Source organism: Vulpes vulpes, chromosome 13 (assembly GCF_048418805.1).
Source record: "Vulpes vulpes isolate BD-2025 chromosome 13, VulVul3, whole genome shotgun sequence".
Lineage (NCBI taxonomy): Eukaryota > Metazoa > Chordata > Mammalia > Carnivora > Canidae > Vulpes > Vulpes vulpes.
In genome coordinates, this window is record NC_132792.1 from 116,952,202 (window position 1) to 116,977,178 (window position 24,977).

Sequence of the window (24,977 nt, forward strand, 5' to 3'; positions counted from 1 at the left end):
GGACCCACTCTCAGGTCAGGGCAGAGCTTTCCCACCACCTACTCTCAAGAGAAGAAAGCAGGGCAGGGTGTGTAGGAGAAACGTGTATTTTCAGGAAGAGACTTTATTTGAGGGGAGTGGGGTTCTGCTGGCCAGCCCAGCCCAGCCTATCCTGGTCAGGGGCTTTACTTCTTCCGGATCTCCAGGGCTCTCTCCTTCTGGATCTCCTTGGCCAGCTCCCCAATCAGTCTCCAGTACTCATGGAACTTGAACTCGGAGTCCTGATTCACATCCAAGCTCTTCATCTTCTCATCTAAGGATCCAACGTCCTGAAAGGACACCAAAGGAAAGGGCGGGTTAGAAGTGAGAGTTCTCAAGACAGCTAGAGAGGAGAGAACAACTAATCTCCATTCTCTTTCTATGGGACGAGGCTGTAGCCCCAGGACAGCACTGCCGTGGTGTCTGCCACTGAATAACCTCTCCAAGCTGTGTGGGCTCCAAGGGTGGCAGCAGTAGGACATGGGGGACCTGACCTGTAGTCTTTGCCAGCAGGACCACCACGTGGTGTCAGTGAACACAGAGCTGACAAGACATGCACACAATGCGCTGTCGCCTACAGGTGAGGTGGGTCTGCTACAAGATGCTTGGGCAGCCCCAGAGGCCATCAGTAGCACCCTTTCAGGCCCCTTCCTCCTCCACAGAAAGCTAGAGAAATTCACAGCCCTAAGTTGCTCATTTGCATGACCCCTATATAGTCTCCTTTTTCCACTTTGGTTATTAGCCTGATTGACCAGGGCAATGGCAACAAAGGATTTTGTCTGTGACAAAGTTTCCCATGACAGGCCTATGAAATAATCTTAATTATTTAAGTAAAATCTTTTTTTTTTTTATTTTTTTTATTTATGTAGTCATACAGAGAGAGAGAGAGAGAGAGAGGCAGAGACATAGGCAGAGGGAGAAGCAGGCTCCATGCACCGGGAGCCCGACGTGGGATTCGATCCCAGTCTCCAGGATCGCGCCCTGGGCCAAAGGCAGGCGCCAAACCGCTGCGCCACCCAGGGATCCCTATTTAAGTAAAATCTTAAAAAAAAATTGCAGGGAGGCCAAGAAGCCATGCCAAATGCACAGAAGCTAAAGCTCATTCATAGAAACACTAAGCAAGAACGTTGTAAAAGCCACAATCATACTTTTTAAAAATAATAAGATTTTGGGCTCAGAGGTTTAGCGCCGCCTTCATCCCAGGGCGTGATCCTGGAGATCCAGGATCGAGTCCCACGTAGGGCTCCTTGCATGGAGTCTGCTTCTCCCTCTGCCTCTGTCTCTGCCTCTCTCTCTCTCTCTCTCAATCTGTGTGTGTGTGTGTGTGTGTGTGTCTCATAAATAAATAAAAATCTCTAAAAAATATATAAATAAATAAATAAAAATAATAAGATTTTATATATTTGCGGGGGGGAGAGACAGCGAGTGCACAAGAGCAGGGGAAAGGGCAAAGGAAGAAGCAGATTCCCCCCTAAGCAGGGAGCCCAACATGGGGCTCAATCCCAGGACCCTCCTGGGGTCATGACCTGAGCTGATGCTTCATTGGCATTGGTGCCCCCACAGTCATGCTTTTTTTTTTTTAAGATTTTATTTATTTATCCATGAGAGACATGGGGGGGGGGGGACAGAGACATGGGCAAAGGGAGAAGCAGGCTCCATGCAGGGAGCCCGACGTGGGACTCGATCCCGGGTCTCCAAGATCACGCTCTGAGCCAAAGGCAGATGCTAACCCCTGAGCCAGCCAGGCGTGTGCCCCGCCCCACCCCACCCCCGCCGGCCCATAATCATGCTTAATTGTAAAACGCTATAAGCATTGTCAGTGGAAGGCAAAGATGCCCAGGGTATTGGGAGGGGGGAAAATATACAAGAGAAAGAAAGAAAAACTGTAAGTACTAGGAAAGAAGAGGCAAATTCACCTCTTATTATATTAGCAAGTATGTAATTGCATAGGTAGGAGAAACCAAGAGTGATAATGACTAACATTTCCACAACTGTAAGCCCTTGATCACGCCAACTGTTCCAAGTCTTCTGCTAAACACGGTACATGCCTTCCCCCATGGAACTTCGCAATCTCTGAGTGTGATGGTGACTCTGTCCACCTTGCTCACCTTTACAACCCCAGAGCCAGAGAGAACATCTGGCACACAGCACGTGCTTGTTCATCACTGCAACCCAAAGCCCAGGACATGGTAGATGCTCGATAAATACTGACTGAATAAATGCAAGACCAATCCCACAAGAAAGGTATTATTAGGAGACCATTTCACAGGTAAAAAATGATGACTCAGAAAAAGTAAATGACCAAGGAAGACATGCTAGAATCTGCATTTGAGCCCTAGATTGCCTGACTCAAAGTTCATGCTCTTATCCACTATTCTGCATCTCTTCCCCAAAAAAACTATCAGAAATGATTAAGTATCTGCTTACAACATTAACACACAAACCCAGTACTTTTTAGGTGTTATATTAACCAGTCATAGAGTATATGAAAGATCCTGCTTAAAACACTAAAAAATGGGGCTCCTGGGCGGCTCAGTCAGTGAAGCATCTGCCTCCAGCTCAGGTCATGATCTCAGGGTCCTAGGATCGAGTCCAGTATCAGGTCCAGTATCACGTTCCCTGCTCAGTGAGGAGTCTGCTTCTCCCTCTCCCTCTGCCCCTCCCCCTTGCTTGTGCTCTTTCTCTCTCAAATGAATAAATTAAAAATCTTTAAAAAATAAAATAAAATGGCAAAAAAATGAAATAAAGCAATTAGGCATAAATTAAGAAATCTATTAAGCTTTTGTGAAGAAAAAAGAACTAAAGAATCTAAAACATGAATAGAAAAATGTACCCTTAACAACTTTTGGAGAAATAAAAGTCAATTCTGAGGGTGAAAAAAAGAAAAGAAAAATATACCCTTTTTTTTTTTAAGAGAAAGACTCAACAGTGTAAAGATGTTAATTTTCCCTGAAATATAATTTTATATGATGCTAATAAAATATCCACAGGATTCAAGTCCAACGTGGGGCTCTCTGCAGGGAGCCTATGTGTCCCTCTGCCTATGTCTCTGCCTCTATCTCTCATGAATAAGAAAATAAAATAAAATAAAATATAAAATAAAATAAAATATCCACAGGATTCTTTTTTTTTTTTAGTTTTATTTTATTTTATGTTTTTTTAGTAACCTCTGCACCCAATGTGGGGCTCAAACTCACAATCCTGAGATCAAGAGTCACATGCTTCCCTCCAACTGAACCCACTAGGTGCCCCTCCAAAGGATTCTTTTTAACATGATTAAATGTTTCTAAAATTCAGGGTACCTGGGTGGGTCATTCAGTGGGCTTCTGCCCTCAACTCAGGTCATGATCCCGCAGTCCTGAGATCCAGCCCAAAGGCTGGCTCCCTGCTCAGCAGGAAGTCAGCTTCTCCCTCTGCCTCTGCTGCTCCCCCAGCTCATGCTCTCTCTCTCTCTCTCTCTCTCTCTCTCTGTTGTTCACTCTCTCTTAAATAAATAAATAAGATCTTATTTTTAAAAATGTTTCTAAAATTCTTCTTGAAAAACAAACTGCAGGACCCACCACAAAATTTTGAAAAATGAGAATGAGAGAACCAATGCTACAGGTAATTAAAGCATAGTAAAACTACAGTAAACACAATTGGTACTCAATAAATAATAAAAAGGTTAATGAAACACAGTAACGAGACCCAAAATACGCACGGGAATTGAATAAATAACAGAGATGGTATTTCACATCAGTAGGAAAATTTTATTTATTTATTTGTTTTTAAAGATTTTATTCATTTATTCATGAGAGACACAGAGAGAGAGAGAGAGAGAGAGAGAGAGAGGCAGAGACACAGGCAGAGGGAGAAGCAGGCTCCATGCAGGGAGCCCAATGTAGGACTCAATCCCCGTTCTCCAGGATCAGGCCCTGGGCTGAAGGCAGTGCTAAACCGCTGAGCCACCCGGGCTGCCCGGAAAATTTTAATAATAAAATAAATTGGTTTTTTTTAAGATACATTAAACTCGGGAAGACCTTTCCAAATGTGGCATAAAACAGAGAAGCCATTCACAAAACTTTGAAAGATCTGACTACATAACAAATTTTTATATTCTGTATGGCAAAAACTACCAAAAATAAAGTCAAAGGACAAACAAAGGGCAAGTTAGGAGAAAATATTTGCAACACATGTAACAGACAAAAGGCTAATTTCTTTATTCTACAAAGAGTACAATAAATCAGTATGAAAAAGAAAATCTCTTTAATCTCTTTAATAAAAGAAATAAACAAGCAATTCACAGAAGGATTACACATGTCCATCAAAAAAAATTTTTAATGTTCCATTTCAGTCAGAACTAAGTAAGTGTAATCAGAACAAGATATCATTTCCACATATTAGATTAGCAAAAATCAAATCTGATAAGACCTGATTTGGACAAGGACACATGGAAACAGGCATTTGCATACACTGTTGGCTATGAAACCTAATACAGCCTGGCTGGGAGGCAAACTTGAAATAGCCATAAAAATGAAAAACAAACATGCCTTTTGACCTAACATTTCTACTGCCACACATTTACCCTAAGTAGATATTTCCCTCAAGTATGTAAAGATAGGGATCCCTGGGTGGCGCAGCGGTTTGGTGCCTGCCTTTGGCCCGGGGCGCGATCCTGGAGACCCGGGATCGAATCCCACGTCGGGCTCCCGGTGCATGGAGCCTGCTTCTCCCTCTGCCTATGTCTCTGCTTCTCTCTCTCTCACTGTGTGCCTATCATAAATAAATAAAATTTAAAAAAAAAAAAAAGTATGTAAAGATATGTAAACAAGGAAGTTTGCAAGAGAGAAAACGGACATGAGAATGCCCATCAATAAAAACTCAGCTGCATACATTTGTTAACCCATGTACCATCATGCGCAGTGCATCATCTTCTTAAAATGGGAAAATATCCTATATGCATGGTTCCATTTTTTTAAAGATTTATTTATTTATTCATAAGAGACAGAGAAAGAGAGAGAGGGAGGCAGAGACATAGGCAGAGGGAGAAGTAGGCTCCTCACAGGGAGCCCGATGTGGGACTGGATCCTGGATCCTGGGATCAGGCCCTGAGCCAAAGGCAGACACTCAATCACTGAGCCACCCAGGTGGGCCCGCATGGTTCCAATTTTAAAAAGGCATTTGTAGAACAGTAGGTAAGATGCATTTATTCATTTACTCAACAATTCTCACTCTTTTTAAATAATTTTTTTACAATTTCACTTACTTGACATTTTGCTGGGCACCTACTAGAAGTCAGGCACTGCTCTAAGTGCCAGAGATAAAACAGTGAGCAATCCCTTTCCTTCATGGGACTTATGTTCCTGGTAACATGCAAGTGTGTAACGTAAGTCAGGTTGTGATGGGTGTGTTGTGAAAGAAAATAAAGAGGGTAAAGGAACAGAGCACAAGGGAGGTAAGAGGTGAAGGAAAGCAAGCTGAGGATTTGCCATCTGAAAAGAAATTGGATTTCAGTGAGGAATAAGCCTAGCCAATACCTAAGGAGTGAGCATTTTGAAACAGGAGAACAAATATGTATAAGTAACTTTGCTGCTGTTGAGTTTTGCTGTAAAGGGGAACAAAGATATAAGACATAGCTGGAGAGAGTTATAGAGCCAAGAGAGAAGGGTTTTTTTCATTTGTTAAGATGGGAGATATTACAGTATATTTGGGAACCAATCAAAACAATCTAGTGGAGAGGGAAAATTGATGATGCAAGACAGAGAAGAAAGTGAAAGAGTCCAGATTTTAAGTGGTGAGAAGAATGGAGCCAGGCAGCAGAGGAGAGACTGGCCTGGGGCAGAGACAGATGCTTCAGGTAACAGGCAGGCAGGGGAGATGCAGCTCTTTGCTAGATTTGGGGAGATAGTACACAGGAGTTTCTTGATTGCTCTTATTTTCTCCAAGAAAATTCTCACTGAGAAGAATGTGGAGAGAGGGACCTTTGAGAAGACAGGAAACATTATGAAATTATCATCTGAAAGGGCTAGTGAGTGAACCAAATTGGGAAATGGAGAACTGGCTGGCTGTGCCCAGGGCCCCCTTGGAGCTTGTCCTTATAGACTTAGAGATGGGACACCTGGATGGCTCAGCACTTGAGCATCTGCCTTTGGTTCAGGGCATAATCCCATGGTGCTGGGGTCGAGTCCTACGTTGGGCTCCCTGCGAGGAGCCTGCTTCTCCCTGTCTAGTCTCTGCCTCTCTGTGTGTGTCTCTCATGAATAAATAAATAAAAATCGGGCAGCCTAAGTGGCTCAGCGGTTTAGCGCCGCCTTCAGCCCAGGGCGTGATCCTGGAGACCCAGGATCGAGTCCCAAGTCGGGCTCCCTGCATAGAGCCTGCTTCTCCCTCTGCCTGTGTCTTTGCCTCTCTCTCTCTCTCTCTCTCTCTCTCTCTGTCTCTCATGAATAAATAAAATCTTAAAAAAAAAAAAAAAAGACAGTGATTTCGTAAAAATAAAATAAAATAAGTAAAAATCATTAAAAAAATAAAGATTTCGAGACAAGTCAACCCAGTGTACCAAGAATACTTCAATTTTAAAAATAAATAATAAAATTAATAAAGTGGGACAAGTCAACACGGCAGCACCTTTTTCTGCAGGCAGATTCAGCTACACAAGAGCAAACGCAGAATGGTTTGCAGATTCATTGACTGGGTTTTGTTTTGGGTTTTTCTTTTTTTTTTTTTTCTGAGAATGGAAATTTTTGCCTTATTTTGGATCTGAGAAAAAAATGATAGATTTAACCATCAAGTTAATGCAAGTGAAATACTGGCCTTAACCTAGATTAAGACTCTGTCAAACAATGAGGACAGGGAGAAATAGAATCAAGGGAGCTGGGATCCCTGAGTGGCTCAGTGGTTTGGCGCCTGGCTTTGGCCCAGGGCGTGATCCTGGGGTCCTAGGATTGAGGTTCACATCGGCCTCCCTGCATGGAGCCTGCTTCTCCCTCTGCCTGCGTCTCTGCCTCTCTCTCTCTCTCTCTCTCTCATGAATAAATAAAAAAATAAAATCTTAAAAAAAAAAAAAAAGAATCAAGGGAGTTGATTGAGCCTTAGGACCCCTCTGGGTGAGAAGAGAATGAGGACAGGTGGGGATTGCATGGGAAAGAAAATGTGGTGGTCCCCACAGAGTCGGGGAAATGCTGGAGTGGATGAACAGAGCTGGAATGGCAGGTGGTGGTGTTCACAGAAAAAAGAGTGGCTGTTCTGAAACAGGACAGAATCTTTGAAGGTGAGGGGCTGATGAAGTGTGAAGGCCCAGGTGTTGGATGAATTTTCTGTGTGCAGACTGAGGGCCGCAATGAAAGCAGTGGTGAGAAACTGCAAGGCAGGAGCTGAACTTACAAGGAATGTAGGAAAAGGCGGGTAGGTGGCCCATGAGCTTCCAAGGAGCTGTGCATCTTAGGAAGAAGAAACCAAGATCTGGAAGCAGTGACAAAAAGCAAAGAGGTCACTTCTTGCATCTCCAGGCCCAGAGGGAGTTGGATTTGGAGGGAAAACCAGTCATTATGTGGTAAGGCCGCAGGGAATGTCATACCTCCTGTGGAGTCTCAAGTCTCCTGGAAGAAGACTAAGGGAAAGGTCTGAGAAGTCTAAGACTGTAGGGGGTTTGTGGATGATAGACTGAGCTTCCAAGACTAGTTTTTTGTTTTTTGTTTTAATCCGTATGCACACACTTCATTTGCCAGTGAATTCTCAGAAAGGGTGTAAAAGAAACTGTTAACAGCCTGGGATGATTAGGCAACCCAAGCGGACGAACTCTAAATTCCTACTCTGTCCACCAAGTGGGAGAGAAAGAATGACCTTATCAGGGTCATTATTAAGGGGATTCCCAGAGGGAGTGAGAAGTAGCCAATGGTTACTTACAGGTCCCTCCTACCCTGAGCTTTTATCACTACTTTATTATTTTTGGCAAATCCCTTTCTGCAGCTGGGCCTCAGTTTCTGTGAAGTGAGGCGTTTGGACTGTCTTCTCTTGGCCTCCTTCTAGCACTGATGGTCTACAACTCTCCCAGAAGCACCTTTGGGTCCCCTCCTATACTGGGGGAATGAGACCAGAGAAGCACAGAGTAGACACAAGTGCCCACAGCACCGTTTGAGGGTAGCACACTTGCATGCTCACCAACACAGCCACTGAGCTACACATGCAGTCACTCAAACCCTGTGTTCACAGTACTGTGTCAGGAATATCACCTCACACCCACAGGATCCTGTAGCCACTGTCTCCTAAAGTCTCAGGCCCAGAGACCCCCACATAAGACCCCCACATACCTTGAGCAAGTGAGGCAACTGCTGAGTGACCAGTTCCCTAAACTCATGGATGCTGAGGCTGCCCTTCCGGCCCTCCTGCCCTGCAAAGGTGAAGAAGGTGGTGACCACTGTCTCAATGGCGGCCTCCAGCTCCGTCAGGGGCTCTGCTGCCATCAGGACTCTGCAGGACAGGAAAGGAGGGAAAGGCAGAGTCAGAACAGACACAAGGGCCCCTGCCGGGGCATCACCACCTGGGCCCGGCCTGAGAGAAGAATTACAGGGAAGCAACGGGGAGGGGGCGGGGACAGGGATGGAGATGCGGAGCAGGAAGAGTGGCGGTGGGGGAAGGGAGGTGGCGCTCAGAAACTGGTTCTCCCCAGCTCCTGGGGACCCTCTGCGTGGTCTGAGCGGACGCCCGGCGGAGTGGCCTCTCTGTAGGCTTCAGTCCCAGGGCTCTTCCTGGGAGGCTCCTCCGGCCCCCAGAGCCCAGGAGGCTGTCTCCTGGCCTGTGTGCGCAGGGACCCCTGCCACCCCGCCCACACCCGGGGTCAGGCCTGGGGACCCCGCCCGGCGGCCTCTTCCCGCCCTCCCCTCCGGGAGCACTGCCCTCCTGGCTCAGGGACTGCCCGGGGCCCAGCGCGGGGACGCGGGACTTACGGCGGCCGGGCCAGGGGCAGGTGGGCGGTGGGCGCCGGGACCGCAGGGACCGCAGGGACCGCAGGGACCGCAGGGACCGCAGGGCGGGAGGCAGCAGAGGCCCGGCCCGGAGGTGTCCTGCCGCGGCCTGGATGCTGGAGGGAGTCTCCGCCCAGCCCGCCCCGCCCCCGCCTCGCCCGCTCCACCCGCCTCGCCTGCCCCCAGTGGCCCCCCGTGGCCCCTCAGCCTCCGGGTGGGACCTCAGCAGGGGGAGGCGGTAGGGAGCCGCTTGGCCCTCTCCGCTCTGCGGCCTGGAGGACTGAGTGTGCAGTCCGAGAAGCACCGCAAAGAACCCCCCATGCGATCCTGAGAAGGACCTCACAGCCCAAGACCCCTGAGAGGGGGACCCCGCTGAGACCTCCGTGGAGGAAAATTAGGACTCAAACCTCTGAGGGGGTATCAGGCCAGGGCCCCCCAGCTAGACTCCCGAGACGAAGTGATTGACGGAGAGGCCCCCTTCCTGAGAGCCCTCAGCAGAATCAGGATCGTCCCTCTCATGTCTCTGCCAGGACCTTTCCCACCTCCCTTCCTCCTGTCCTCCCGGGCCCTGCCTGGGAGACCGTGGGGGAGGGGAAGCCAGTGAGGCTGGACAGGACACAGGGCAACCTGTTCCAGCTCGGGAGACAGAGGGCGCCTCTGTCCACTCTGGGCCCCTTGGCCCCCTGGGTGTCTGTCTGGGAAGGGGTGGAGCCGGTGGGAAGGGGGGGCAGAGGGGGAAGGCCTGAAGACTAGTCTCCCCACACAGCTCCGTTAACCACATTTGCAGACTGTCCATCTGTCCAGAACCTGCCCCCACCTCAGGTCCAGGCTGACTGACGGTGAGTGTCCTGCACCCTGTGTGCTGGGTCTCTTCTGTGGCCAGCTTAGGGGGAGAGGGGGCTTGGATGGTGCTCCCAAAGTCTGGGGTGGGAAGAGATGGTCTGGGAAGAGTTCCAGGGACAGCAGTTTGGGATTTGGGAGAGACAAGGTGTGGATGGTAGTGCAGGGAAGCCAGTGGAGGTCAGAGGGAGGTGTGCAGTGTTCCTCAGAGAACGAAGAAGCCAGTGGGGAAACCAGACACCAAGCTTCCTTGAAGCCCTCCAAAGTTCCCTCAATCTCCCAGGGGGTGGGGTGGGGAGGGCAGCCCCCACATTGCTTCCAGTTGGGTAAGCAGAAGAAAGCAAATGGAACTGTTGCTTCTGCCCCCACCTGACCGTCCCCTAGCCTTGCCAAGAACTCAGGTCCCAGGGAAGTCTGGGGGTGGCAGAGCATGGACCACGTGAGATCAAGAGGAGGGGGCATTCAGGTCCTGCACCCACTCCCAACTCTCCTCGCACATGACCTTGCCTTTCCCCTCCTCCTTCTTTGGCGCAGACTTCCAAACTCCTCTTTCCTTCAACTCTTTCCTTCTGTTTTGCTGTGTGCCACCCCCACCCCCCGTCCAAGTCCTCTCCAAATGCCCCCCACATAAAATCCCAGGCTGCTCAAGTGCCCCTACTGGATGGGGCCAATAATGGGGCCACGGACAGCCAACCTCTTCTCTCCATCAGCCTCAGCTTGGGTTCCATCTCCCCACATCTCTTTGATGACTGTTCCTCATGTCCAGAGTTCAGGTGACACTCACAAGGCTCCCATTGTAAAGATGGAATGTCATTGGATCAGGGCCCATTGTTCAGCCCTCAGGCCTGGGGGAGGACAAAGACACTTGATCTGAGACACCAGAGCTGTCCCCTGAGGCTGCAGAGGGGATGACCATCCCAAGACCAAAAGAAAGAGACCCAGTGGCATGGCAGTCCCCCTCCTCAACAAAGCCTTCCGTTTCCCTCTTCTCACCAGCCTCTGGAATTCAGAGGACACACTCAGCCTTTCATGTCCCCCAATACATGGCCCCATTCTCCTGCGAACTGTCCTCACATCATCCAGGCTGGGCCTAGGTGGGGGAGTGAGCAGCAGGAGGGACCAGGCCCCAGAGGCCTCCTCTCACCTGGCTCTGGGGAAAGGCTTGGCCATTCCTCTCTCCCTTCCCACCATCACCTGATGGAAGGCCTGATTCTGCAGAGGAGTAGGAGGAACCAAACTAGAAGTAATGGAGGTGCACCCCAGCACAGCTGAAGCGACCTGCTGAGGACAGAGCAGAGTTGAAGGACCAAAAGAGGCCTGTCTGCCAACAGGAAGCTCAGAGGCAGTTAGATCCCCCTCCTGCATGAAGCCTTAGGCCAGCCACTCTGGCTGACTCCATCAGGCTGGCTGAGGGCATCAGACTGATTCCTTGCTAGGAGCAGACAGCAGAATCAAGGCTGTGGGGGGGAACGAGGCCCACCACCCTCAGCAGCAGAGCTGGGCTGTGCTAGGCAAGCAGAGCAGAGTAAAAATAGAGCCAGAGAAAGCTTGGCAGTGTCCTGTGACCACTCCCGCCTGCCTGCCTCACCCTCCTCAGTGTCCACTGTGGCAGCCAGGAGCCACTGCAGAGGCCACTGGAGCCACTGCAGAGGTCCAGAGCTGCTCCACCTCCACAGCCCAAGCCCTGAGTCCCTCTGGCTGGGATATGGATTGAGGGAGAGAACAAGCCTGGAGGTAGGCCTGCTTGGGTTCCCACATTCTAAAGTTTCAGTGAGAGATAAAGTGCAGTGTGGCTCTGATCTCATAGTGGTTTCAGGTAAGGGACCAGGCCAGGTCTGAGGGCTCCCCTCACCCCAACCTCAGATACCCTGAGCATGGTCCCCTACTTACTTCCATGGTGGGGGTGGGTAGGTGAGCTACGCAATGGGCTCTGAGCTGGAGACAGCGATGGAGACTCTCATCAATGTGTTCCATGCCCACTCGGGCAAGGAGGGAAACAAGTACAAGCTGAGCAAGAAGGAGCTAAAGGAGCTGCTGCAGACTGAGCTCTCCGGCTTCCTGGACGTGAGCACAGGGCAGGCGTACAGGGTGGTATGGGTGAGGGGAGGAGGAACACCTGGGGACCTCTCTGCCACCTTCCCACCCCACCCCCAACCCATTCCAATCATCTTCTTCCTCTGCCAGACTTCTCTCCTGGATTTTTCTGGGCTCCCATACTTATCCTGTTTCAAGACAAAAATACCCTAATTTGTTCATCTCCTGTTAAGTGCTAGAACCTGTGCAGATGCATCATTAAGAAGGCTCACAGTCTAGGAGGGAAAGACTGACATGAAAGTAAACCATGAACACTGGGAAGTGAACTATTGAGGTCAGACGAGTTGAAGGACCAAAAGAGGCCCCCAGTCTGCTGGCAGGAAACTCGGAAGCAATTAGACCCCCTCCCCATGAAGTCTCTGGCCAGCCACTTAGGAGCTACACAGAGCATTAACATAATTGCCCGAAAGGATTATGGGACAATAGTAACCTGACTGAAGGGGGCTTCTCCAAAGAAGGGGCACTTGAACCGTGGATTTCCTTTGGAATATTATTAGGGTAAATGTAGGCATTTTAGGAGGTATCTGCATAAACAAAAGCATGAAAAAAAAAATATGGAGCACACTCAGTAGTTTTGACCCGAATGAAAGATGCAGAAAAGTAGGCTGCAAATGCTGACAGGGGCTCTATGATACAGAAGCCAGTAGTTAGTGTAGTAAGTGCACCAGCTTCGAGGTTTTATCAGCCCTGGGGTTTCAGTTCTGATCCTGCCACCTTCCAGCTGTGAGTTGGGCACATTATTTAACCGCCAACTGTTAATTTGTTTATTCCTCTAGCATTTGTGCTAGAATTAACAATTTTACAAGACAATGCTTGTAAAGCTTCGAGTGTACTACTCTTATATAAGCACTCACCATACGGTCATCAATGTTGTTATTACTCTGCCTTGTTAAGGAGCTTATTTGGTGGGTAACAGAAGGCCACAAGTGTTAGTTGTTTTGTTTTGTTTTTTTAAGATTTTATTTACTTATTCATGAGAGACACACAGAGAGAGAGGCAGAGACACAGGCAGAGGGAGAAGCAGGCTCCATGCAGGGAGCCCTAGGCAAGACTTGATCCCTGGACTCCAGGATCAGGCCCTGGACTGAAGGCAGCGCTAAACCGCTGAGCCACCTGAGCTGCCCAAGTGTTAAAGAGGATTCAGAACAGTCCCATAATTAGATGTAGTTCTCCCTCCTACCTCCTCCCAATCACCCACCTCCCTAGCCCAATTCCATACTATCTATCTCCCGATGTACCCACCTCTCCATCTCCTCCCTCCACAGGCCCAGAAGGATGCGGATGCTGTGGACAAGGTGATGAAAGAGCTAGATGAGAATGGAGATGGGGAGGTGGACTTCCAGGAGTATGTGGTGCTGGTGGCTGCCCTCACAGTGGCCTGTAACAACTTCTTCTGGGAAAACAGTTGAGCAGACACCCCCAGTGGCCAGCGCCCTTCCCCATCCCCCTGCTTCCCTCCCTACACTCCTACCCTTGCCCACCCTCCACCAAGGGCGCAAGAGTAGTGGGCCAGGCCTGCAACTCATCTTTCATTAAAGGCTCTTCTCTGGCCAGCTGCTGTCTGTCTCCTTTGGGGTCTGGAAGTGAGTGGGAAAGTCAAGGTTCCTCACTCCCAAGTCACCTTATTTGGTAAAGGATCTTATTGTGAGAGAGGTCAAGGGGACATTACATCTTCCTGGCTGAGGAATGCTCAAGGCCCAGGAAGGTAGGCATTCGAAGTTCCAGCTGCAAATGTAGGAGACTTCAGCTTCTCAGCTACAAAGCCAGAATTCCCCTTCAGTCTGCAGAGAATATTTACTGAGGACCTACCGTGCGCTAGACGTTGTGAAGGAGCGGTGAAGTTCAGTAAGGACGGCAGACCATCACACACGTGCAGGTGCTGGGAGGGAAACAAAAGACCCTGATGCACTTGCGCGCAGAAGAGTCAAAGAAGCGCCTGTGCCTCATTTGCCCAACCCCGGCGTGTTCCTACTGTGCACCCAGGCCCAGGGAAAGTCCCAAGTCGGTGTGCATGGAGGTGCAGACTGGCGGATGGGGAAGGCATCATCAGGGGAACACGGACACAACGCCCACAGGGGTTTAACAATATTCAAGACGAGGAACAGAAGCAGAAGCGGGGGCGTCCCTGACTCTCCCGGGCTCGGGGCTCGGAGACAGCAGCAGGTGCTGCTCGGCCAGGGGCAGGGGGCACACCCCGCGCGCAGAGCTGCGGACGGCCGCCCTGAGCCAGGCCGAGGCGCCGCGAAGACAGAGGAACCGCTGTCTCCCCGGCCCCCGCGCGGTGCTCCGCGAGACGGGCCGGCGCGCGCTAACCACGCCCCTCAGTGGGCGGGGCGAGTAGTGGCCCGGACCCCGCCTACTCTCTAGGGCTCCGCCCCAAGCCTCGCGCAGGCGTAGCGTTCAACGCCTCGCCCCCTAGCTGTGCGCGGATCTGACGTCTGACGTAATTGCGTCGACGCCATTTTAGCCGGTCCCAGTCGGCTCTGGGCGTGGCGGCCATTTTGTTTTGGACACCGAGCGGGAGGCGGCGGCGGCGGCTGTGGTGGCACCGACACAAGGCAGGAAAGGGCAGGCCGGGCAAGCAGGCGGACCCGGCCGACCAGACAGCCGGCCGGCAACAACGAGCTAACCTAGCAACCTACCGCTTACATCTCTAACCAACCGCCCACCAAGTCAAGTCAGGTTCCGCCGGGCCCCGGCCCGCGCGCCGCAGCCGTGGTGGCAGCCCCGGGAGGCGCACTGGCGTCCGTTTCCTTCGGTGCGTTTCCGTAGCGTGGGGGGAGTGGCGGGGCGGCGGGCCCCGGGGGGGCGGAGCCGGCGGGGGGGGGCGGTGTCGGGGAGGGGAGCGGGCGGCGGAAACCAACGTCCGGGTGGGGAGCGTTGAGGGGGGCGCCCCGTGGGTCCTCCTTCCGCCGGGGCCAGTGAGGGCCTTCGGACCCTCGTGTGTGTGCGGAGGCTCCTCGCGGCCCCGGCTGATGAGGACCGGTCCGGGTTAAGACCAGTCCGCTCTGTCGCGTTGGGGGTCGGGCGGTGGCCTGCAGGCCCGGATTGGCCGTAAGTGTGTGGGGACTGGAGCCCCCAGAGCGGTGTTTACGGCGAGCGTCGGTCCTCGAGACAGGTCGTCCGTTGTCCTGCCTGTCAGGCCCTTGCCCTTGAGACGAGGGGTCCTTGGTCTGACTTGGTTTATCCTCTTACTGTCCTTTGTAGATTCTCGGGATTTGAAGATGGCTGCACAGTCAGCGCCGAAAGTTGTGCTAAAAAGCACCACCAAGATGTCTCTAAATGAGCGGTGAGGCAGCCAACAGCAACTTCAGCTCGTTCATAAGAAAACATTACTTAACTTGGCCCTGGGGTCCGATGCACAAAAACCAGTTGTAAATACCAACAGAAGGCTACAGACCTCTGTTTTTAGTTGCATCTGATGTGGTACACGAAACAAATTGGGCGGTTGTTTCAAAACCCCTTATCAGTAGATTTTTATGTTAAGCTGTCTGAAATATTTAGCTGGTGGGATGTATTTTAAAAAGACTCCTCACACCCTCCCTCTTCTTCACATTTTTTACATTGATACAGGGGTGGTGCAGCTCGGTAGCATGGTACCTCAGCTGCGGGAGGCTTGCTGCTCAGTCCAAGGCCAGCAGTGTTGTGTCTGGCCTGTAAGAGGCAGGCAGCAAGCTGTGGATATGTCCAAAGGCCCTTGAATGCCATTCTTGGGCCTTGTAAGAGGCACTTGCTTTGCTCCATTTCTCTTTCTTTGAATTCTGCTTTTAGTTTGTTTTTGTGTTAGATTCTTTTACAGTTAAGTGTTCTTTTTTGTACAATTAAACATACTTTGACAGGAGTAACAGAGGAGTGTCTTCACAAGCTTTTAAGTGATTAAAGTAATCTGATTTTCTCAGAAATAATCACATGCAGTCAGGAAAAGTAATCAGATCAGACTAAAAAAAGTTAGGGTGCCAAAAGCTCTTTATTGAGCGCCTTTGATCAGTGATTTTATTTAGTTGATGTTAGACCACAAAAGATCCAGAAGATTGGCTTGATGTTTGCTTTTGCCTTTTCTGAAGCATATGTACTGCTTCTTATCTCTTACACTATGATATACTGATTTTCCATACTTCTATGTTCCTGAACGAACAAATACATGAAGAAAGTGAGATCTACTCTGATGACTTACATGGGTGTACTGCTTCCATGGGCTGTGAAGGTGCTCTGGTCCTTCCCTACATTTGCCCTTACAGCCACCCTCCCATTCCCCCAAGAGTTTGGCTTTCTTTGTTTGTCTTTGAAACTACGTTTTCTGTCTTTTGTTGTCCTCATATCTGCTTATTGCGTGTTTTTCATACCTCCCACCTCTCTAAAAGCCGTTACCCTGAGCCCTTGTTATCACTTTCGATTGAATGTGCTGCTGCACTTAGCTGCGTTTCTGAGTTTCTGATTCTTGCAAGTTTGTGGAAGCCGAGGAGTCTTTAACCCACATCAGCCTTGATCTAAGTGTACCACTTTTACTTAAAGTTCGTGGGATCTGGAGCTCCTGGTCTAGCAAGCCATGAAAATGCCAATAAATGTTTTGTAATAAAGCTTTTATTTAAACATCCATTCTGTTCGACCTTGAAGCTTTACTAATATGCTGAAGAACAAACAGCCGATGCCAGTGAATATTCGGGCTTCGATGCAGCAACAACAGCAGCTAGCCAGTGCCAGAAACAGAAGACTGGCCCAGCAGATGGAGAATAGACCCTCTGTCCAGGCAGCATTAAAACTTAAGCAGGTGAGAAGATGAGTCTTAATGCTCCAGAAGCAGCTGGTGATCTCTGTCAGGCAGTCCAACTGAGGCTGTCAGGACGTGATGGATGATTGTAAGGTGGATCAGGGCAAAAGCAGAAACTTCTCTGGAGGAAAGAGAAGTTCAGAGAATTCCCATTTTGGCAGGTACCAATAAGTAACTTTGGTTGTCTTTCTCTTTTAGGTAGTTTGCCATCAGTGGCCTGTTTCTGTGTTCTCAATGAGTATTAATCTCTTTCTTTCTGATCCTTTGCCCTTAAAGTAAATTGACTGGATTTTCCCACAAAGAAATGTTGGTGTCTGTTTTAGATGACTTTCAAAAAATGCTTTATTCCCTATTGAGTGATTTACACGTGAGGGAAATAATTTTCTTGTTTCTTCCTTGAGCATAGGAAGTCTGAACAGCCTTAGTCAAGGATTTTCAGTGCTAAAATAGAGAAAGAGTAAGGTGACCCTCATCTCCACAGCACCTAAAGTTTTGTCAGTAAAATAGAATGAGAGCACTGAATAATTAAGAATTAGTAGGTTATTTTTCAAACTTCCAGTAGGAGATAATCCTATTCAGACTTGAAATAAAACCTGCTCTTTATTATTCATAGACTTTATGTGCAAGTCCGGACAGTGGCTGTGGAAGGATATGTCCAAGCTGTGGCTGGGCGTCTGGAGGGCGATGCCATGCAACTGTAAGGACTTTAACTGGTAGCACTGCATGGCTGTGCATAAATTCAGCGGTTAAATATAACACCATCCCACCCCCACCCTGAACTGTTGGGCTCACTGACCAAAAATAAACAGGGCCTTCTGCTTCAGCTACCTTAAGCCTTGGAGTTCCTGTATTTGTCCCTGACCAGGAAAGCGGTAAAAAGGGCCCCACCATTTTCCAAGAGAGGCAGTTCTAAATTGCTATAAAGATAAATCTGTGGCAGATCATTCCAAGGGACCTTTCTAGAAGAAGCTTTAAATACAGGCTGGGCAGAAAGTAGCCTCTGGAGCAGAGGTGTCTGATAGAACTTTGCGCGGTGAAGGGAATATTCTTATCTGCTCTCCAAATTTGGTAGCTACCAGCCAGCCATGTGTGACAATTGAACACTCAAAATGTGGCTAGTGTAACTGAGGAGGTTTTTTTTAATTTTATATACTTGAAGTTTAAATAGCCACATGTAATCTTAGCATTACAGCCTAGCTCTAGAGTAAAAGCTAGATGGTATAGGAACATCCTTAAGCTTGCTGAGGTCTCTATACGTTATTCCCTGAAGCACAGGTTTTGGGAGAATATACTCAGGATCACTGAACAGAAGGGATTTGGAGAATGAAGTCCTGACCTCCTAATGTGTGCCATCAGGGGAATGATGCGACAGACTCTTAGGGTTGGTTATGCCTAGGTGCATAATGTTCAGAGCTTGCCCTTTTAATTAGAAGCAGTTTATTATGTTGTGCTAGAAAGCTAGTAATAACAACTCAAAGCATGTGGTTGCAAAAGAAAAAGTCCTTGGTAACCATCTATATGAGTGAAGTCTGAGGATACACAGAATTTATTTTCATTCATACTGATGGCTTTATAGGAAAACGGGTTTGCTAGGGCCTTGGTTGTGTTCAAGGCTACACAGTTTTCCTTTTACTTTGAAGGAATTTAATTCGCTGAGATATGGTTTTAATAGTTTCTCTCTGAGGGACAGTGTATTGAAAATCTCCATGTGTGGTGTGTCCTTGTTCTCAAATACAGCCCTGAGTTTTGTGATTGTAGGTCACCTGTCTTAACTCTAATGCAAGTTGGCCTTTTCACTGGAGATACATTTGAGTATTTTTAATTAAAAGGTCATTGTACTGGCTTAATGGAGGTGTTTGCAAGGGGAGACATGGAATTAATAGCGATTTAAGAAATGTAAGGAAAGGAAGTTTGACTTTTTTGTGTTTATTTACATCTTAAGGTAAAAAGTGGACCGTCTGGAGATAGATACTCAAAGGAAAAATGGAACACCCTGGCCTCTTTGACTGAAAAAATCAAATCTTGTTTTTAAATGACAAGAATTCAAATGAACTTATAATTTAAATATTTCCCAGAGTGTGATGAACTTCCCATGGTGTTTGAGTAAGCTTCTGAAGACAGTGGTAGTCCTTGGGCAGGTACGAATCAAGTCATATCATTGTCAACCTGTGCTTCAAAAACAGCAGAATCCAGGATTTGAGATACAGAGTCCGAGGAATGGTCTGTGGCTTCTGTAGCCAGACTAGAGAGGTAACTTTTGTTGGGGCCAATGTCAGGGGACCGTACTGAAGCTGGATCAGAATTCTCCTCCTTTTATACCATGTCCTGAGGCAAAGGCTAGTTTCTGGTTTAGGATCTTTGTGACACCTACAGCAGGTTTATTTATCTCCCTGCACACAGCCATCTCACTTGCTTCTTTTTCTCTGCACTTTGAGTTGCTGAATCCCACTGGAATGCTTTTTTTGATCTCAATCCCCCAACACCTTTTCTTCCAGAAGAGCTTAAAGCAGCGCCTGGGTAAGAGTAACATCCAGGCACGGTTAGGCCGACCCATAGGGACCCTGGCCAGGGGAGCAATCGGAGGACGAGGCCTGCCCATAATCCAGAGAGGCTTACCCCGAGGAGGACTGCGTGGGGGACGTGCCACCAGAACCCTGCTTAGGGGCGGGATGTCGCTCCGAGGTCAGTGCTGTGTACTTGATCATTGTCGGGCCTACCCCCCCCTTTTCTCTTGGGCTGCTTATGGACACATTTGTTTTAACATCTTGAATCCTGAATTTGTATTAATATAATAACTTTTGAAATCACGTATTTTTAATAGTGCTGCATGTCTTTTCTCGATACCATTCCCTTTCTGATAATGTGCAATGGTGAGAGGCTATGACCTGCATAACGACAGGTAATTCATGTCATCTCCATTCCGTCTAAACACCCTGCTGCTGCTTGAATCAAAGCACATGCAAGTTCTAGAAATAAGTCAGATCTGAGAAATATTTGGTCCCATGGCCTGTATCTTAACTAACCATCTCTGTGCTAGTGAAACATTGTTCTATTTGGAAAAGAGAACAAGTTGACCCATAGCTACGTGTTATATTTTGGGCACTGTTACACTGTTCCCTGTGTTGTTCTTGTCCCTTGTAAGAATGTATTGAGAGCAGGAACCATATCATTTATTTTTAAATCTATGGTAATGCTAGGCGCACCTATCTGGTTATTCAGATATTCATTGTATGTACTTACTAATTAACTCCCAGCTTCTTCAATGGGTTTGTGGTCAGACTTACTGAATTGATTGAATAAAGAGCAGTTTGATCTGTTCACACTTGGTGTACAGCTTGCCCCAACCCAACCTAAAAATTAACTGAATTAACTCACTTAACCCTCACCTCCTTCCTTTGGTTAGAGTCTACTTTGTCTCTCTTGGATTTACCTGCATATACATTGTATGCCTCCTCTCCAAGGTCAAAACCTGCTCCGAGGTGGACGAGCCGTAGCTCCCCGAATGGGCTTAAGAAGAGGTGGTGTTCGAGGTCGTGGAGGTCCTGGGAGAGGGGGCCTAGGGCGTGGAGCTATGGGTCGTGGCGGAATCGGTGGTAGAGGTTAGTCAGCTACCAACTTCAGAGAATAGCTCCCCCTTATTTCTCTCCCTTCAAAACTCAGAGCCACCTTTCTGCACAGCTTTAAGTCATAGGCAGGCTTATTTGTTTGTCTTGTTTTGTTTTTTGAAACTGGCTTATTTTCTAAATTCACATGCTGGTAGTGCGAAAGTCTGTCATGGGTTGTCTGAGAGCCAGTCAGGTACATGTCTCGGCCAAACTATATGCAGTCTTTTTCCAGGTTCTTGCAAATTTAAGTCCTATAGTCAGTTTAAGGTTTTACCTTTCTGTGCCCCTGCCCCACCACACACACCCATCCCATAGCTCAAAACCCCACTGTGAGTCTGAGAATAAAGAAGGGAGGTATACAAAAATGAAGCAGTTTAAAAGGATGATGAGATTGGAACTGGGTATTGACTTTGAAGCCAAGTAAAGTCAGGGCACAGTTTGTGTCTACAGGAAATCGGAGATGACTTTTTTTTTTAAATCAATTTAGAAAGCAAGAACGTACCTTGTCAGTTAACTGACAGACTCTTGTTGATAATCTTACCCTTGAGACTTAGTGATATTTGTCTTGTGACCTCATGACCCAGATGGGAAAGAATTTAATGGTGTTGCTGTCGTTAATCCAAATCTCATGGGAGTTTTCTGACTTAGAGCTTAGTGGAAAACTCTCAACAACACCTGCCCGGGGCGGGATAGAAAACCTGTTCCTGTGGCCTCTGCCTCTATCTGCTCTGGTCTTTTGCAGTGTGTGGTGGGTATTCCATAATTGATGACCTTGAAGTTGCCAAAGGGTAATAACTGTTAGGAAAGGAAATTTGATAGCCAAGGACTTGTTTTCTTCGCTCCCATTATATGTTTGGCTTTCTGAGTGAAGTACAAGCTAGTTTGGGTTTCAGGATGAAATAGCATATTTCCAGATTATCTTGACCTGGTTTCTGAGAGAGCATTACAGGGCTTGGGGGAGTCTAAAGGAGCTTTCCAGAAACCTTGCCTACGTTTTGTTAAGTGGATTGAAACCACCTCTCAGATAACCATCATTGTTATAAGGCGACTAGAATCTGAGATGGAAGTGGCTACTCTAAATGTATTCTTTCCCCCCGCCCATCCTCTCACTTTGTTCCTATGTCAGAATAACTCATCAGGCTCCCAGTGTGGGGTGGGTGAGCTCATTAGGTTTAACAAATTGAGAAGAGATAAGATAATTTTCCAGAAAGATCTCCAATAAGGCTTTAAGAACTGTTTAGCCCTCCCCCCTGTTTCTCTGTGCCCCTTTTACTTCCTATCTTACTGAGTGGGGTTATCTAGAATGTATTTTAATTATGAATCAATAGTGGGTCTCAAACTTGAGATACATTTGTTTTAGGAGAAGTTAAGATTCTTTTAATTGTCAGTTAATTTCCCTTTGTTGACAATAAAGTCTTTAAACAGCACATAGAGATGAGCATGTAAACAGGGATTCATTATGTGTGCTTTCCATGTGTTGCTTTCTACCCAATGTGTTTCCTATTTTCCAGATTTCTCCTCTTTGCCCTGCCCTTTCAGCCTTTCTCAGCTAGGCCCTGCTGCTCTGAGGGGCATTTGCCATAACATCCATTAAACCTACTTGTAACTGTCTCCTTTTTTTCCCCTTGGGCCAGGTCGGGGTATGATAGGTCGGGGAAGAGGGGGCTTTGGAGGCCGAGGCCGAGGTCGTGGACGAGGGAGAGGTGCCCTCACTCGCCCTGTGCTGACCAAGGAGCAGCTGGACAACCAGTTGGATGCATACATGTCGAAAACAAAAGGACACCTGGATGCCGAGTTGGATGCCTACATGGCACAAACAGATCCAGAAACCAATGATTGAAACCTGTCCACCCTACTGTGAGAGACTCTTATTCAAAAGTCACCACATCTGTAAATAACCTTGAGATAACAGATGGAGAAGAAACCTGATCGATGCTGGAAGGACCTATCACAATAGGCTATGGACTTATTTGCCACCAGTTTGTGCATTTAGTGTGTTCCTTTTTATTTTTTTTGATACTGTGTTGTATGAAACCTTTCTTTCCTCTGACTTGGGTTTTGTTTTGTGTTTGGGGTTTTTTTTCCCCAGTCGCTCTGACTTCTAAACATGAATGTGGTGGCCTTGTGGCTAGAACACACTCTTCCCACCTCTGCCTCCCTTCATCTGTCATATGCTCTGATATTCTGACATTCCTCTCGTCATTTCTGTGTCCCCATGGATAAAGCCCCAGAAAGAGCCCATCAGTGTTACTTCCTGGGTTTCTGAGAAACAGTTCTGTTCTACATAATCTTTAATAGCTTCTTAGAACTGTTTAGAAAATCTGAAGCTCAGAAATGAATTCTGCCACATTGATATTTTGGGGTAGTAAATTAGGGACACTGATGTAGCCGCAGGGCCGCATAACAGGTTACACGTGGTAGCACTTAAGATTTGATTAAAGTTACTTCCCGTGTAAGTTGACACCACATGACAAGTGTGCTGGTGGGTTGGGTCTGTGCACTTCGACCCTGAAATAACTTTGCTCCTGGCTTTGTATCATGTCCTAAGAGCTGCTGTTCTGTTGGCTTACACCTGCAATAGAGAGGAAATCGCCATTTGGTTTGGCAGGTTGTTCAGAGAAAGGGCTATAATGATAGCACATACCTTCTAGGAGTCAGAAGATACCCACCCTGGAATGCTATTGTCCTTATGTTTATCCCAAACCAATCCTGAGCCTCTCCATTCATTGGCTTTGTTTGAACCTCTATTTCCCTTGAAGGTTTAAATAAGTTCAACCATTTTCGGTCAACTGTTCCAGTTTTCAGTGGAATCTTGTATTTCTGGTTTATCATAACAAGAAATCGTTCTCAAATCTAGTCAGGACTTTTTCTTCTATCGTTGGGCTCCTTGAAACGCTGTGGCCACTATAACAATATCCTGACCTACCCCTTGTGGAATTCAGAGTCCTTCCTAGGTGTATTAAAATCAAGTCCCTAAACTGTTAGAAGGTGTGTGTGGCACACTGGGGAGGAAATTCTGGTAAAGACAGCTTGGACTTGAGTCCTATCTGTAGGACTTGGGCTTCATAACTTCCGGATTGTGAGGCAAGTGGCTTAGTTAGTCCTGTGGAAGAGCAAGATTGGTAAGACCACTTGGTGTCAGGACAGAACCACACTCTCAGAATCCCACCTGGTTTGATTTTGAAGTGTCTGTACTATAATCACTTTATAAAGAATGGACTGTGAGCCTAGAGGTCTTCAGGCAGGCGTTCATAACCCATAAGTAGAAAGGATGCTAAGTATTTTTATGTGGCCAAGGCCAGTCGTAATGATAGGTCGTTAAATAGACCCCAGATTGGTCAGCACCCAAGGTATGTGAGGGAGGTGCTGACTGGCAGTGGGCAGGGTACCCTTTGCAAACACCTCCACTGGTTACATCAGGGACTTTCCAGGACACCTTTAGAAAGAAGGAAAGGGAACTAACTGCAGGGTGTGGAAGTTCTTACCCCCTTCACACAACCTTGGATGACCCATCCTCAAGGTAGCAGGTGTGTGCCCCCAAATAAGACTTTACTAACTTAGTACTTGCCCTGAAGTTATTTATTCAATGACTCTCTTAAGATTTTATTTTAGAGTGTGCGCAAGGCTGGGGCAGTGAATAACCCCAATCAGATTCCTCACTGAGTTGGAGCCCAATGCAAGACTTGATCCTAGGGCCGGCCCTGAGCTGAAACCAAGAATCCAGTGAGCCACCCAGGCTCCCCAGCCAGTGGCTTTAGAACACTCCCCACCACCACCAATCCACTGAGCTCCTCTAAAAGATTCACAGAAGGCTTTGGGGTGAATGAGAAAGGAAACACTGTGCTCCCCACACCTCTGTGCCCGTGTCCCCTCTGATTTACTCACAGATGACCCCACACTTGGGCAAGATTCCAGGGTTAAAGCAAAATGTGTGAGTTGGGAAACGGCAGTGCAAGACATGGAGTGGTGGCGCTAAGCCCACGGCACTGCCCTCTGGTTTACTGGTTGAATTCCTTTGTATGTTCCCACCCCACTCCTGGGTTAGAGAAGCAGAGGTGTGGTCTGCTGAATGGCTTTGCTGCTCCCTCATAGATCAGTCTCTTTCAGCCCCACCATCCTGCTGGCACTGGGCTCTTGCCCACAGGTGGCCATCAGGAGGACTTGCCCCATGGCCTCTGCATTCAACTGTTGAATGGACCCAACTTGCTGTTTCTGGCACCTGTGTGAATGCTGGGAACCATGAGGCATGGGGGGCACTCTGAAGGTCCCAGTGGACCCTCCAGTGTATCCTCCCTACATTAGGAAGGAGCTTTTTTTAAGATTTTATTCTTGAGAGACACAGGCAGAGGGAGAAGCAGGCTCCATGCAGGGAGCCCAACGTGGGACTTGATCCTAGGGCTCCAGGTCCATGTCCTGAGCCAAAGGCAGATGCCCAACCGCTAAGCCACCCAGGCATCCCAGGAAGTTCATTCCCAGCAGTGAGCACAAGGAACTCCCTACCAGCCCCAGACACTCCTCCTGCTCAGTGCAGTTGTCCTCTCCTGAGCCCTGTGACCATTTTTGCGACCCTCAATCTGAGTGTCCAGGGTAGAGAAGGTCAAGGATATTGAGCCCGATTACTGGGTCATCCTTTTGCTATTCAGCTACCATCTGCCAAGGGTTTGCTGTGCAGACAGTGACCCAGCTGTTTGTTAGGAAGATTGGGGCCCA

At 48.1% G+C, this 24,977-nt stretch overlaps 3 protein-coding genes and 1 long non-coding RNA gene across 10 annotated transcripts; 2 read left to right on the forward strand and 2 right to left on the reverse strand.

Moving 5' to 3' along the window:
• Nucleotides 1-85: 85 nt before the first annotated feature.
• Nucleotides 86-9,513, reverse strand: S100A13 (S100 calcium binding protein A13). Of its 2 annotated transcripts, none has more exons than XM_025997093.2 (3): nucleotides 9,368-9,513; nucleotides 8,307-8,466; nucleotides 86-308 (listed from the first exon to the last, which is right to left on the reverse strand). In XM_025997093.2, exons 2-3 carry the CDS (start codon nucleotides 8,457-8,459, stop codon nucleotides 165-167), a joined length of 297 nt encoding a protein of 98 aa, XP_025852878.1. In that variant the 5' UTR covers nucleotides 8,460-8,466; nucleotides 9,368-9,513; the 3' UTR covers nucleotides 86-164. The 2 variants fall into 2 exon arrangements, with proteins under 2 accessions (XP_025852878.1, XP_025852879.1); XM_025997094.2 differs by lacking the exon at nucleotides 9,368-9,513 and adding an exon at nucleotides 8,943-9,106.
• A 151-nt stretch (nucleotides 9,514-9,664) lies between these two features.
• Nucleotides 9,665-13,447, forward strand: S100A1 (S100 calcium binding protein A1). Its single transcript, XM_025997095.2, has 3 exons — nucleotides 9,665-9,799; nucleotides 11,712-11,864; nucleotides 13,160-13,447. Exons 2-3 carry the CDS (start codon nucleotides 11,724-11,726, stop codon nucleotides 13,301-13,303), a joined length of 285 nt encoding a protein of 94 aa, XP_025852880.1. The 5' UTR covers nucleotides 9,665-9,799; nucleotides 11,712-11,723; the 3' UTR covers nucleotides 13,304-13,447.
• LOC140594964 (uncharacterized) lies at nucleotides 12,831-13,207 on the reverse strand. The gene is made up of 2 exons (XR_011996253.1): nucleotides 13,137-13,207; nucleotides 12,831-13,012 (listed from the first exon to the last, which is right to left on the reverse strand). It is a non-coding gene; the product is annotated as an uncharacterized lncRNA (long non-coding RNA).
• Nucleotides 13,447-23,123, forward strand: CHTOP (chromatin target of PRMT1). 6 transcript variants are annotated; one of them, XM_025997080.2, is made up of 7 exons: nucleotides 14,360-14,652; nucleotides 15,102-15,183; nucleotides 16,509-16,662; nucleotides 17,276-17,359; nucleotides 19,158-19,344; nucleotides 20,124-20,261; nucleotides 21,902-23,123. In XM_025997080.2, exons 2-7 carry the CDS (start codon nucleotides 15,119-15,121, stop codon nucleotides 22,105-22,107), a joined length of 834 nt encoding a protein of 277 aa, XP_025852865.1. In that variant the 5' UTR covers nucleotides 14,360-14,652; nucleotides 15,102-15,118; the 3' UTR covers nucleotides 22,108-23,123. The 6 variants fall into 6 exon arrangements, with proteins under 6 accessions (XP_025852869.1, XP_025852868.1, XP_025852867.1 ...); XM_025997084.2 differs by lacking the exon at nucleotides 20,124-20,261 and having other exon boundaries at nucleotides 13,447-14,652; XM_025997083.2 differs by lacking the exon at nucleotides 17,276-17,359 and having other exon boundaries at nucleotides 13,694-14,652; nucleotides 19,161-19,344.
• Nucleotides 23,124-24,977: the final 1,854 nt, after the last annotated feature.

What these genes read in the sequence shown, in the direction of transcription:
- S100A13 (XM_025997093.2), bottom strand. Translation starts at nt 8,459, where the DNA reads ATGGCAGCAGAGCCCCTGACGGAGCTGGAGGCCGCCATTGAGACAGTG. An exon ending in AGTTGCCTCACTTGCTCAAG is followed by an intron (nt 309 to 8,306) that starts GTATGTGGGGGT and finishes GTGTCCTTTCAG; the next exon opens with GACGTTGGATCCTTAGATGA.
- S100A1 (XM_025997095.2), top strand. Translation starts at nt 11,724, where the DNA reads ATGGGCTCTGAGCTGGAGACAGCGATGGAGACTCTCATCAATGTGTTC. An exon ending in AGCTCTCCGGCTTCCTGGAC is followed by an intron (nt 11,865 to 13,159) that starts GTGAGCACAGGG and finishes CTCCCTCCACAG; the next exon opens with GCCCAGAAGGATGCGGATGC.
- CHTOP (XM_025997080.2), top strand. Translation starts at nt 15,119, where the DNA reads ATGGCTGCACAGTCAGCGCCGAAAGTTGTGCTAAAAAGCACCACCAAG. An exon ending in AAGATGTCTCTAAATGAGCG is followed by an intron (nt 15,184 to 16,508) that starts GTGAGGCAGCCA and finishes TCGACCTTGAAG; the next exon opens with CTTTACTAATATGCTGAAGA. An exon ending in CAGCATTAAAACTTAAGCAG is followed by an intron (nt 16,663 to 17,275) that starts GTGAGAAGATGA and finishes TATTATTCATAG; the next exon opens with ACTTTATGTGCAAGTCCGGA.